The sequence below is a fragment of the Saccopteryx leptura genome, chromosome 1 (assembly GCF_036850995.1).
Source record: "Saccopteryx leptura isolate mSacLep1 chromosome 1, mSacLep1_pri_phased_curated, whole genome shotgun sequence".
Lineage (NCBI taxonomy): Eukaryota > Metazoa > Chordata > Mammalia > Chiroptera > Emballonuridae > Saccopteryx > Saccopteryx leptura.
Window position 1 is genome coordinate 19,072,189 of NC_089503.1, and position 13,829 is coordinate 19,086,017.

General features: G+C 52.6%; 1 protein-coding gene across 2 annotated transcripts in view; it reads left to right on the forward strand.

Moving 5' to 3' along the window:
* The window catches only part of SYT13 (synaptotagmin 13), a 35,827-nt gene extending 24,416 nt beyond the window's left edge, over positions 1 to 11,411 (forward strand). For both annotated transcript variants that reach the window (XM_066360522.1, XM_066360523.1), the window contains exons 3-6: positions 2,265 to 2,399; positions 4,015 to 4,316; positions 7,910 to 8,039; positions 10,910 to 11,411. In XM_066360522.1, coding sequence (XP_066216619.1) covers positions 2,265 to 2,399; positions 4,015 to 4,316; positions 7,910 to 8,039; positions 10,910 to 11,214 — 872 coding nt within the window. In that variant the 3' untranslated portion in view covers positions 11,215 to 11,411. The remainder of the gene's footprint in view (positions 1 to 2,264; positions 2,400 to 4,014; positions 4,317 to 7,909; positions 8,040 to 10,909) is intronic.
* The last annotated feature ends 2,418 nt before the right edge of the window (positions 11,412 to 13,829 follow it).

Sequence of the window (13,829 nt, forward strand, 5' to 3'; positions counted from 1 at the left end):
GCGGAAGCAGAAACAGCATAACCGGCTTTGACACTGACGCCACTCCTGACACATGTCCTGGCCTGGGTTCAACTGTACCCGACTCCGGCCAGTAAACAAGGGCCCCTCCAACCTGGCTCAGCGCCACGGTGATTAACTTGGCATCTCTTCAAGAACAAATTCACACAGTGCCTATGGCATGAGTGAATCCTGGTTGGCCTTTAGCCTCCAGTTTTGCCAGCTCACATTTTAAATAGATTTAAAATACACATTCTGAAGACTTGAGAGCTTAAGGTTAGGGGGGGAAGCAGTTTGCTTGAGGACCCTTGGGGATGCTAATTATGATCATAATCAGGAAGGGCCCCCTTTTCTTGGGAGCCCCAGGTGTCTCAAAGCTTAGATGAAGCCAGGGCTGGACACTGTCCACCTAGGAGAGCGAGCCAGAGTCTGGAACTCTGAAGAATTCAGAACACATTAGTTCGTCTTCTCCTTCCTGCGTTTCCTCATTCCTTTCGTCATCCCACAAGGCAAAAACCAAGTTGTGATTCCACAGAAGTCTATCAAGAGTTGGTTGGTTCACCAAGCATTGACCTAGAAGTCAGGGAGCACAGGACATGATGCCTGATCCATCACACACTGTGCCTGTGACGTGTTGAACTTGGTCTGCTCCCACAAGCAACAGTCCTCAGCAGCTTCTTGAAGAGCTCAAAGTTCCTTTTTTAAAAAAATTATTTTGCGGCCCTGGCCGGCTGGCTCAGTGGTAGAGCGTCGGCCTGGTGTGCAGAAGTCCCGGCTTCAATTCCCGGCCAGGGCACACAGAAGAGGCACCCATCTGCTTCTCCACCCCTCCCCCTCTCCTTCCTCTGTCTCTCTCTTCCCCTCCCGCAGCGAGGCTCCATTGGAGCAAAGATGGCCCGGGCGCTGGGGATGGCTCCTTGGCCTCTGCCCCAGGCACTAGAGTGGCTCTGGTCGCAACAGAGCGACGCCCCGGAGGGGCAGAGCATCGCCCCCTGGTGGGCAGAGCGTCGCCCCCTGGTGGGCGTGCCAGGTGGATCCCGGTCGGGCGCATGCGGGAGTCTGTCTGACTGTCTCTCTCTGTTTCCAGCTTCAGAAAAATGCGCGCGCGCAAAAAAAAAGTTATTTTGCATTGGTTTGAGGTATGCAGTTTGGAGTCCCAATTCGTGGTGCCATCTTTGGCCTGGTTTGATTTTGAAGGCTGAGGCGGCCTAAGGGCTAAGAGCTCTGGTTGCCCAACAGTCCCTTCTGACACTGACCTTGCTGCGGATGTCCCTGTGGTGACCTTGGAAGCCACACGGGTCCTGTGTGCATGTGCTTCTCTTTTTACACATTGCTCACATCCCAGCAATCTGTCCCTTGTTTAGGTGCATCGAGGACATTTTTCACTACTTGCAAGAACCCAATAATGAACCATTGTGGAAATGAAATGCTCCTTTATATTTCTGCCCTCTAATTTAGTTCTGAAAATCAAAAAATTTTAAATTCCAATTTACTTTAAGTGGAGTCTGCTGCAGCTGCTAGCTTCTTTAATTCTTGAATTATATTTGGACAATGAAAGTCTTCCAGATGTTTGGCATCTGTTCAAGTGAGGGGCTGAATGAGAAGTATTTCTGATTTTAGGAGCCTCTGAATTAAAGATAAGGTCATTCATTCATTCATTCAGCAGGTATTTATTGAACATGCACAAAAATAAAATCCGCTATCCCTGACCTTGTCCCCAGCATCTTCTCTGCCTCATTCTTTGACATTTGTCTCTAGCTCTGAACTGCCGGGGAGCAGGGACTGGGCTCTGGGGGGGGGGGGAGCTGGAGATGGGTTGGGGATGGTTTATCTGAAACATGATGACCAGACCACACAGGTTAGAACAGTCTTTCTTACTGCAAGTTCACTGTGGGCCAGGCCTCGGGTTAAGTACTTTTCCCACTCTTATTTAATGCTCACAGTAATTCTAGAAAGAAGGAACTGTGGTCATTCCCATTGTACGGATGAGGAAACTGAGGTTCAAAGAAATAGAGTAAATTGTTCAAGGTCACACAACTATTAGGTTACAGCTCATATCTGACATCAAAGCCCATGTTTTGATCCCTGGGCAGTGATGGTCTCTTAAAAGGTAAGGCCCAGGACCGCAGGTGTTGCCACCATGGTTTTGCACCTGCCTAGGAAGCTTTGGGTTTGGGTTTTGGCATAGATGGCAGAGTTGGGAAAGGTGTGATCTGCAAAACGGGACCCCAGAGTGGGTGGCAGTGACAGCCTTACCTTCTTAACAGGTGTGGTGGAGGATGTCTGTGTCATGGAGACCTGGAACCCGGAGAAGGCTGCCAGCTGGAACCAAGCCCCCAAGCTCCACTACTGCCTGGAGTATGACCAGCGGAAGGCAGAACTGTTTGTGACTCGCTTGGAAGGTATGCTCTCAGGTGACTTCCAGGGACTTCTATGTGTCTGTGTCCCCTGGAAGAGCTGTGCCCTGGGAGGGGAGTATCACAGCTGGCAGATGGGTGCTAGATTAGCACTCCGTAACAAACAGACCCTGACACGGTGATGATCGGACATGCAGGGTTTTCTTCTCTCTCTCATGTCACAGTCCAAAGTGGAGATTCCTGGTGGGCAGACATCTTTCCTCCAAATGATGATCCAGGGACTAGGCTCCTTCCATCTGTGGCTCCATAATCCTCTGAGACTTCCTTGTCATCTATAGCCTGCATGTGGAGGAGGGACCAAACAGGGAGAAGGAGGCACAACTGCTCCTTATAAACAACTTACACATGGTATACATCACATCCCGTGGTCTGGAATTCAGTCACATGGCCACTGGCTGCAAATGAGGCCGGGAAATGCGGCCCAGCAAGCGCCCCCCGCAGAAAAGAGGAAATGAGGTGTTGGTAACTAGGCAGTCACCTCTACCGCAGTGGCCGCTGACACTGGACAGGGCTCTGTGTCGGGCCAGAGGGGTTTCTGAATGGTCAGCATTCCTGGAACCAGGTAGTCTTTCCGCGGGGGTCAGACTACCCCTGGTCTCGCTGTCTCTGACAATTCATGGTACCATCAGCCAACAAAGCTAAGACTTTGCAAAGGAACCAGGGCCAGTCATGGGCTCGGCCATGGCTCCTGGAAGCTGGAAAGTCTGGGTAGGATAAACTGGACTTTTGTATTTTATTTAATTTTTTTGAGGGAGCGTCTTTTCTTTTTACTTTTAAAGACTTTTTTTTAAAGGATTTTTATATACTTTATTACATTTGGTCTTCACCATGGTCCCATTTTGCAAATTAGGAAATTGAGCTCTGGCAACACCAGGTGACTTGTCTAAGGTCACTCCAACCAATTGGTGCCAGAGCCAGGACTCTGCTTAACTCCCTTGAAGCTCCGTGGAGGGTCCTTTCTATCAGGACACATGGCCTCAGGCCTCCTCCTGGGGAACACCAGCGACACCATCTCACATTGTCATTCAGGAACCAGTTGTCAAACCACCACAGGTGCACATTTCAGCATCGCGGAGCACTGAGAACACCAAGGTTCAGGATACGAGATGACCTCCATGAGGCAGTGGCCCAGGGAGTCACATCGTGGTTGTGTGCTAAATATCTAAATTACCATGTCAGCAGCAACACTAATAAAAGTCATCAGCAGTTTCTGGGCTCTGACACCTTGGGGAAATCTGTGAGTCATGAGGTGGGAAGGGCTCTGGGACACACCAAGTCTTGTCCCTGTTCTCCAAGGAGGACCAGCATGTGCTGAGATCGGCCCCTCCAATAAGAGAGTCATCTCTCAATGTCTTTCCGAACGGTGATTCTGCAAAGCCAAGGTGCTTCTGTTGGGGTGGCACCCCCCAACAGGGCTGAATGCCAGCCTGTATAGGCAGACGTCTCACTTACTAAACCCACGGTCAGCTCTGGAGTTTTTCCACTCGCCCAAGGTCATGACCCTTACGCCAGGTGCTGCAGCTCAAAGCGGGGCCATGTTTGTCCTCTCCCTGGGTTCTCAAGAAGTTCCCTGTCTGTGTCGTTTTGTCCTTGGCTGCAGCTGTGACCAGTGACTACGACGGAGGCTGTGACTGCTATGTCCAAGGCAGCGTGGCCAACAGGACAGGCTCGGTGGAGGCCCAGACGGCCCTGAAGAAGCGGGAGCTGCACACCGCCTGGGAGGAAGGCCTGGTGCTCCCCCTGGCGGAGGAGGAGCTCCCCACAGCCACCCTGACACTGACCCTGAGGACCTGTGACCGCTTCTCCCGCCACAGTGTGGCTGGGGAGCTTTGCCTGGGCCTGGATGGGGTGTCTGTGCCTCTGGGGGCTGCCCAATGGGGGGAGCTGAAGACGTCAGCTAAGGTAGGGTTACCTCTCTCTGGGAAAGGTCCAGTGTGTTAGCAGAGCATGGGACGGCGGGACAGGGCCAACACTCACGGACAGGCTTTAGAGAACTTCCCTGCTCAGAGATGTGTGTGTGTGTGTGTGTGTGTGTGTGTGTGTGTGTGTGCATGCACAGGCACAGGCACATGTGTGTGCATGCATAAGGAAGGCTGCAGTCTTGAACAGGGTGGAGGGCTGGAGCAGACCCATAGCCCGGGATTGGGATTCCTGCTGTCTAGTTTGCTTCTGGCTTGCCACGCAAAGACCTCCCCTGCCATCACATGAGTACATTGGCTCTGGAGCTAGCAGTATTATCCTCATTTAAATTCATGTCTTATTCCTACGCACCTACGTACTATGTGCGAGGCACCACGATGTAGATGTGCACCAGGTGGTGTGGACAAAGGGAGTGAGGCTTAGACCAGTACAGTCGCCCGTGCAGGGTCGCCCACCTGGGACACGGCAAGCTCTGCCCTCAGGCCAGGCTGGTCTGGCTGTAAATCCGTGCTGTCTCCTCGCCACCAGCCATGTGAGTGCCTGACTGTGAGGCGCCATCAGCAGGCGCTTTTCCGGCTGGACGCTGCAGGAGGGGGTAGAACACTTTCACTCCCCACCTCCTCCCCTTTTTACTCCAATCCTTTCTTGCCTTCTTTTTCTTTATTTTCCAAGGCTCAGAAAATTGATAAACATTGACAACCACTCTCAACCGGAACGAGGCTGTTCCAAAGCACATTCTCTAGTTAGTGTGTGGTGTGGGATTCGTGTGGAATCGTCAGTGGGGGCCCTGGGAAGGAGAACTAGCACTCGGGTTTATTCATACGGTAACCCAGCTTTCTCCAGAGATGGAGGGGCTCCCCTAGGGCTCTGGGGACTTTGGGGGCACCCCAGGGCTGAATGCCAGCCTCTATAGGCAGACGTCTCAGTTCCTAAACCCACGTCTATCTTTCCCCCTACAGGAGTGAAAATCATTTATTCATTCCACAAATACCTTGCCAGGTGTCTACCATGTGCCAGGCACCATGCCAGGAGCTGGGGACAGAGCAACAGTTAAGGCAAAGCCTTGCCTGTGTGGCTCACCCACCTTAGTAATTATCACACACGTAACTGTTGCCATCGCACAAATATACTCTCACATCCGCTTGGACCGCTGGCCTGTTTCCCACAAATGTGAGCTATCTCAGAGGGCAGCCTGGAGTCGGAGGTAGGAGGTAGATCTCAATGTATGTGGCAGGAGAGAGTCCTGGTCCCAGCTGGAGGGTTCGGGCCCAAATGAACAGGAGCCTTCAGTCCCTGCAGCCCAGAATGGGTTAACCAAGGTGCCAGCGGTGCCCCACTTCTCACCGGAAGACACTCAGCCAAAAGTGGCATGTGCGTCACCAGGCACGGTACAGCGACCCACTCCAAGGGCAGCTTGAATGATTCATTGAAAGCTCAAGAGAAAGAATGGGGGGAGGGATGACAGGACAAATCAGGGAGAGGGTGGAGAAAGAAAGAAGGTTATAGGCATGCCTCGTTTGATTGTACTCCGCAGATGTTGCATGTTTAACGAATTGAAGGCAAGACCTTCCACCTGCAAAAAGATTACGACTCGCTTTATTGCAATACTCACTTCCCTGCAGTGATCTGGAACCGAGCTTGCGATATCTCCCATGGTGTGCCTGCATTTTGGTCGGCAGGCACTTAAAGGAGCAGAGGGCAGGTGCTGTGAACCCTCCGGCTCTGGTGCAGCCAGCTGGGCTTGTCTGGACTCTCGGCACCGCCTACACGAAGGTGACGAGCCCTTAACGGGCTGACTGGTCCAGGCTCCTTTCACTGGTCTAGGGGGCAGTGGGGTGCTCAAGTCTGGTCTCTCTGTGGCTACAGCCCAGGCCAACCATAGACCTCCAATAAGTGCCCTTGAATCTGGAGGCTGGTGCCCATCCGGGTCTGCTGCCACCCCTGTGGGTGCCCGGACAAATCCCTGGGCATCGGTTCCTTCGCTGTGGAGTGAGTCTGAGCAGACTCCAAAGACACTGGAGAGCAACGGGCCTGCAACTTGGGCTTTGCTGTTCGACCAGACCTCTGTTCAAGGCTCCGTGTTGCCGCTTGCTGGCTACATGACCTCAAGCCATGATGTGCCCTTTCTGAGCATGTCTTACGCTTAAAATGGTAATAAAATCAGTATTGTCCTTAGGGTTGTTGCCAAGATTAAATGGGAGGTCTCACCCTTCTTTCTCACAAATATTTACTGTGCGTGCCGGGTGCTGGGGATGGCTCTGTGGAGCTTACGGCCTGGTGTGATAGGTCTGTAATTATACCTGGAAGCTCCCAGATCATTTCATCCTATGACTAGTCACCTACAGCTAGTTGAATCATTGCAGTCACATTGAAGGACGCTTCCTCCTGGACGAAAGGTGTGACTCAGGCAGAGGGCCCACCAGCTGTTCCCTCCATCCAGCCTCACGCTCAAGCCCCAACTGGCCCCCATTCATCCAGAAACAATGTTTCCACTTCATCTCAAGAAGGAGTGATTGTCCTTCCTTAATAACCCATGGTCACAAAGCAAGCAGTTCCACAGTGTGACAGGCACTGTTCTAAGCCATTAAATATTAACTCATTCAACTTTAATAACCCCATTGGTTGACATCATTATTCCTGTTTTACAGGTGAGGAAATAGAAGGTTGAGAAAGTTCAATAACTTGCCCGAGGTCACGTGGCTGATAACTGGTAGGATTGGAACTCAGACCCAGAGAGTCTGGTTCTAGAGCCTATTCTCCCAGCACTCCCTTGGTCCTGTGCCAGACGTCTGCCTCCTGTGGCGGCTCTTCGGGTCATTTTTGTCCCTCAGTGGATTTGTTGAAATTCCCAACAACTCCTTGTAGGGATTTCCCTGGAGACACTCTGTAAAGGTGCAGGTGGGGATTCTTTTGTTGGACGGCGCTCGGAGGCCCCCCCACACTTCCGCAGAACACAGTTTCTGCCCACAGTCTCTGCTCTATTACCTCACACTGTGTGCCTGGCTTTTTGTTGACATAGTTGGACATTCCATTGACTAAGCAAGGCCCTGCTCAGCATTCGTACATGACATTATTGACTCTCTCAGCACTGTAGGGGTTGGAAGGAATTATCTTTTCAAACAGAGTAATAAATCACAGCTCCCCACTGCTCCGGGAACCGGATGGGTCAATGCGGTGGTTCCCCAGCTGGGTTCCCTAGAACGCTAGCATTCTGTAAGAGTCGGCAGGAGCTTGGGGCGAGGGGAGCGAAGGGCAGGAGGGAGTCCTGGACCTCTGCCCCTGCCACAACCTGAGTGGCGTCTCTCTGATCTGTTTTATATGTTGGGTTTGAATATAAAGTATTTGGAAAATCACATTTTGTGGCAAAAGAAACAAACTCTCGCGACAACAGATGCCACATATAATGCTTTTGTGCCCTCCTCCCTGCTGCAAGGGTGGAGAAAGCAGCACTGTGGGTCAGCGGTCTCTAGGATGCCTGCTGGGTCCAAGCAGGGTGACCCTGGCCTCCGCTTTAGCCGATGGGGCAGAAGCCACCCTCAAAGGAAGCCGTCTCTTACCTTTCCCTTCTGTTTCAGGAGCCTTCTGCGGGAACTGGAGAGGTCCTCCTCTCCATCAGCTACCTCCCGGCTGCCAACCGCCTCCTGGTGGTGCTTATTAAGGCCAAGAACCTGCACTCTAACCAGTCCAAGGAGCTCCTGGGGAAGGGTGAGTGAGGTTGGACTCAAACCAGTCCAAGGGGCTCCTGGGGAAGGGTGAGTGAGGCTGCACTCGAACCAGTCCAAGGGGCTCCTGGGGAAGGGTGAGTGAGGCTGCACTCCTCTAACCAGTCCAAGGGGCTCCTGGGGAAGGGGAGTGAGGCTGCACTCCTCTAACCAGTCCAAGGGGCTCCTGGGGAAGGGGAGTGAGGCTGCACTCCTCTAACCAGTCCAAGGAGCTCCTGGGGAAGGGTGAGTGAGGCTGCACCCCTCTAACCAGTCCAAGGGGCTCCTGGGGAAGGGGAGTGAGGCTGCACTCCTCTAACCAGTCCAAGGGGCTCCTGGGGAAGGGGAGTGAGGCTGCACTCCTCTAACCAGTCCAAGGAGCTCCTGGGGAAGGGTGAGTGAGGTTGGACTCGAACCAGTCCAAGGGGCTCCTGGGGAAGGGGAGTGAGGCTGCACTCCTCTAACCAGTCCAAGGGGCTCCTGGGGAAGGGTGAGTGAGGCTGCACCCCTCTAACCAGTCCAAGGGGCTCCTGGGGAAGGGGAGTGAGGCTGCACCCCTCTAACCAGTCCAAGGGGCTCCTGGGGAAGGGGAGTGAGGCTGCACCCCTCTAACCAGTCCAAGGGGCTCCTGGGGAAGGGGAGTGAGGCTGCACCCCTCTAACCAGTCCAAGGGGCTCCTGGGGAAGGGGAGTGAGGCTGCACTCCTCTAACCAGTCCAAGGGGCTCCTGGGGAAGGGGAGTGAGGCTGCACTCGAACCAGTCCAAGGGGCTCCTGGGGAAGGGGAGTGAGGCTGCACTCTAACCAGTCCAAGGGGCTCCTGGGGAAGGGGAGTGAGGCTGCACTCCTCTAACCAGTCCAAGGGGCTCGTGGGGAAGGGGAGTGAGGCTGCACTCGAACCAGTCCAAGGGGCTCCTGGGGAAGGGTGAGTGAGGCTGCACTCGAACCAGTCCAAGGGGCTCCTGCTCCTGGGGAAGGGTGAGTGAGGGGTGACAGCAGAGAGCCAGGGCCCCTCTGGCCTCTGGGAATGTGTGCCGAAGGAGGTGGCACCTGGAAGACGGTGGGGACAGGTAAGCAGGGAGCTGGGACAAGAGTACATTTGTAGAGTGAGCCTCAGCTGCATCCTCCACCCCAAGCTCACGAATTAATTTTCAAGGACACACTCACTTCAAGTTCATGGCCATTTACTCCTTGGCCAGTCCCATCCATCGAGGCCAAGGTATGAGCTCCTATCTACCGGGGACTCCCCACCTTGGAGATCCCCCATGAGAAGAACCAGTCTTACCCCGGGTCCTAGGAAGCCCAGGGTCAGGCTGGAGCCATGGCATGGAGTATCTGGGCTTCCGAGGAAACCTGGCTCAGGCCCTGTCACCCAGACCTGGCCGGGCCCACCTCACGGCAGGTGTCGAGAAGGCCAGGTTCCCCCCTCTCTGGGCCCAGCTAGCCCTCCCTCTGCTCCCCACACCCGCCCCGATCTCTCCTCTGTCCTCCGCCTTTGCCAATCGGCCACCCTTCCACCAGCTGAGTGTGGGTGATGGCAGAAGGTGTGTGGGTTCCCGGGCTCAGGCTGCCCAAAGCTTGAGGTGTCTGGGCCCCATAGACCCAAATAAACATCTCTTCAACATTCTGGAAGCCTCGGTATTGCCTTCTGGGTTCCTCAGGCCAGGCCGCAAAGTCTGGGGGCCAAATGGGTTCGTTTGTCAGATCAGGAAAGCATCACTGGTTAGCCGTATGGTACCTGGACCCGGAGCCAAGTGCTCATGGTAGGATATAAATAAATGGATATTTATAGCCGGATACAAATAAAACATCGCCACTGTGCTCAGACTCTTTGTGCAAAAGCTCTTAGGTGAATGAAGTCAGAAGAGTTGGCCCTGTTGACCGATTCCTGAGCCAAAGGTCAGAATTCAATGCTTACCCTCATTCTCTCCAGACAATTCTTTGCCTCCTGCTCTTTATTTTTATAGCTGCTATCAGGACAATCACAGCATAATGCTTTGTCTCCCAAATATCTGCTGAAATAACAATCTAACCACCCGGGGGTGATAATCACACCAATAAATACTGAGTAACACTTATTCTCACATTAGCTTTGGGAAGCTCCATAATGAACACTTAATCTGAGCCCCGAGACTGGTGATGTACTGAAAGGGAAAGCTTGTCTGGTGACCTGTTTCCCTGTGGGGGGTGGATTTCCTTGGGGGGGGGGGCGGCTCTATCTGTGCAGTGCCCATGGAGGGCCCAGGCAGCCTGCCCTCTCCCTCCACATGTAGTTGGGGTCCTCATGTGAATCTACAGAAGGAGAGAGGAGAAGAATGCACCCAGCCAGCCAGAGGCCTACTCTCTTAATAACAGACAGAAAGGCTTGGACGGGAAAACAAGGGCGTGAAGACACGGGAAGCTTAGCTTTTCTGGACTGGATTTAAGATCAAGCTGTAGGATGTCTGAGCCATTGTCCTGGGCCTGGCTTGATGGCAGGACATAAAGGCACTTGGAAAGGCTCACGGCAAAGGGTGGTTCCCTGGCCGTCCTCTAGCGTGACACAATCATGGGCCGCCCAGTGAGCAGCTTATATAGCATGCCATTGGCTGTTCTCCAGACTTGAGTGTACATTCTATGAGGCAGGAACTTTTGCTGTATCCCAATGTCTAGACTAGTGTCTGGCATATGGGTGGGGGGAGTGAATAATTATGGAGTTAATATGTGGTCCATGGTGGAGAGGGGGAGGTCCATAGCGAGGGGTCTCTGTGCAGACCTGGAGCCAAAGACCCTTGCTCTCCATCCCTAAAAGAGAGCATGACCCCAGGCCTCCCACACCCCAGAGGCGCACTCTTAACCCTTCTCTCTGTCTCTCTTTTTCCTCTGTCCCTTCCCAGATGTCTCTGTCAAGGTGACCTTAAAGCACCAAGCTCAGAAGCTGAAGAAGAAGCAGACCAAGCGAGCCAAGCACAAGATCAACCCCGTGTGGAATGAGATGATCATGTTCGAGCTGCCCGATGACCTGCTGCGGGCCTCCAGCGTGGAGCTGGAGGTGCTGGGCCAGGAGCAGGAGGGGCGGAGCTGCCCGCTGGGCCACTGCAGCCTGGGCTTGCACGCCTCGGGCTCCGAGCGCAGCCACTGGGAGGAGATGCTCAAAAACCCGCGCCGGCAGATTGCCATGTGGCACCAGCTGCACCCATAGGCAGCTTCCCGGGCCGCCACCCGTCTCGGGCACAGCCCTGACCCTTCGGTCCCAGCGGCCCTCTGCGACCTGCTCTTTGTGTGCCATATCCTCATCTGACACCCAGAAGACAGACGTGTTTGCAGAGGCCAGGACCTTATTTCTCTCTCATCACACTTCATCTCTAAAAAATGAGCAGGGCGGGGCAGGGCGGGGCAGGGCGGGGCAGGGCGGGGCAGGGCGGGGCGGGGCGGGGCAGGGCGGGGCAGGGCGGGGCAGGGCGGGGCATGCACATTTGGGTCACACTGAGGAATGCATTTTGCTCATCTGTGCCATTGAAGGGACACTTATCAAATACAGCCCATGTGCAGGTTTGAAGGGGGTCAGTCCAGATGCAGAGAAAGCTGGATTTGGGGAATAATGGATGCAAAATATGTGGTCTTTAAAAAAAAAACAAGCGTCTCAAAAATGAAGACAATAAAAGAATCCTGGATCAACTCCCAGGATCAGGGATTGTCCGGGTGGGATGAAATCTCAGCCGTCAGGAGGTCACGCTCCCAACCCAAGGCAGCACGAGCCCAGCAGTTCTTGGCCTCAGTGTGTGAAGAAACCGTTAGCGATTCCCAGACCTACCTGTAGACGGTGCAAACCGGTGCTCCCAGCCAGATCCCAGGAGCCTGCCTCTTTAACCAGCACTCAGTGGTTTGGATGCAGAGGTTGGAGCACTGCACTTGGAGAAATCCCTTCTACAACATTCCAGCCAGGTTTCCACAGTCCTGGTTGAGGCTCTAGCACCCGAGGGCAGTCAGTTCCAATGCTGGACAGCTCAACCATCAGTGTGAAATGTGGAAGCCTCTAGTTTTTTTTCCAATTTAGTTATTTTAGTATTTAATATTTTTATTTGTGCCTTTTAGATCTTGCTCTTGGATTGAATTTGTACTTTTTATTGAATGACTTCGTTGTTTTATCTCAGAATCAGCATCTATTCTATTAGGGGGACCTTCCTGGACAAAGTTCAGGGGGATCCCCCTGTTAGTCATTGCACGCTAGTTGTCACATCTGCCAGCATCACCAAAGTGACCCTCTGAGACAGGCCCATCCCTCTAGCAGCTCCAGGAAGAATTCCATTTGGGGCACATATTAATTTGTCTGTGACATCTGGCTACATGGAGGCGGTGGAGGAGGACAACGTTAGGAAACAAAGATTTTCACAAGTGTGCCTCCCACTTCAGTTTTCAGGGCCTGTCACTAAAACGAGTAAATAACCAGCAACCAGGATTCAGATTTCTACCTTATTATTCCAAATAGCTGTCCACAGTATTAATGAAACTATGAGCCTTGCGGAGTGGATATAATATTTGCCCGTGAAGCAGGACTCCTGGGCTCTGCGGTTGGCCACCTGATAAGCAGGACTAATAACACAGCAGCTCTCTGTGTGAGTGTGTGACAGGTGAGAGTACTCAAATGCTGGAGGCGCTCCCTGGCTAAAGGCAAACTCGGAGGCCTTCACAGACATCTGTAAGCTTTAAGTTGGCAGCTGACAATGCCTGTAAAGTGCCAGAACTATCCCTAGGCATTTCCAGAACCATGAATTCTGTATCTGGACTCCTTTATACTGACACCCGAACTCTGGGCCTTCTGATGTCACCCCGGCCCTGATTTAAAAGAGAATTCCTAGATGCGGTGGGTAAGGGCTCGCCTTCAACCTGTGGCAAGTCCAGTGACTCTTGGCCTCTCCCTGAGGATCTGAGCAGGGACCTTTTCACCCTTAGTTATTATGTTTCCCTTCTGTACAGAAAGTAGAAAAGCATTAACAACTTCTACCCCACCCTCTGAATAAATAGAAAAAAATACCCAATCTCTCCTTAATGAGAAAGTCTTTCAAATGATTGGAAATCTTGATCACTAAGGTGGCCACCTCCTGCCAAGATTTTTTTGTTTGTTTGATTTAGGCAAAGCATTTATTAGTGATTTCCTATATCATGTTTTGGAACCCTGCCTCCCCCACCGTCACTCTGGTCCTGGTCTCCCTTTTTTGATTGACATGGCTGAAGGAGAACAAACATCCCTTATGTAAGCTGAGCAGTACTGTCTCCTCGGTGACATCTGCTGCTTCAATCTAGAAAAGGCTGGATTCTAGGGTTAAGATCAGGAAACATGATTCCACTTTCTTATAAATCTATGCACCTGCCTTACACCAAAGCGTGTTTGAGGTGGGCTGGATAGGGTCCCTGATCCCAGAAATATCAACTCCACCCATGGTCATTCCACTATGAGGCATCATGATGGATGCCTTTGAATCTCAGAGGTTCAGTTTTCCAGAATCTATAGACTACAGTTTTCCCCTGATAAGAGTCAGATGCCACCACAAAACATCTCAGGTGTCAGCTGTCACCTTCTTAGCAGGCATGAACTGAAATGAGATAGGTTTTTGTCTGTTGTGTTCATTGGTATGTTCCGAGCACCTAGAGTAAAGCTGGCTCCTGGGCCCTCAATAAAATATTTGTTGAATGAATTAATGGAGAAAGGGTGGGTAGGGGAGTAGACAGAAAAGGGCACTGCAACTGGCATAAACACCAGAGTCCTAGCTGATTTCTCTATGGTAAAGGCATTAGAAATCGCAGTTGGCCTAGAAA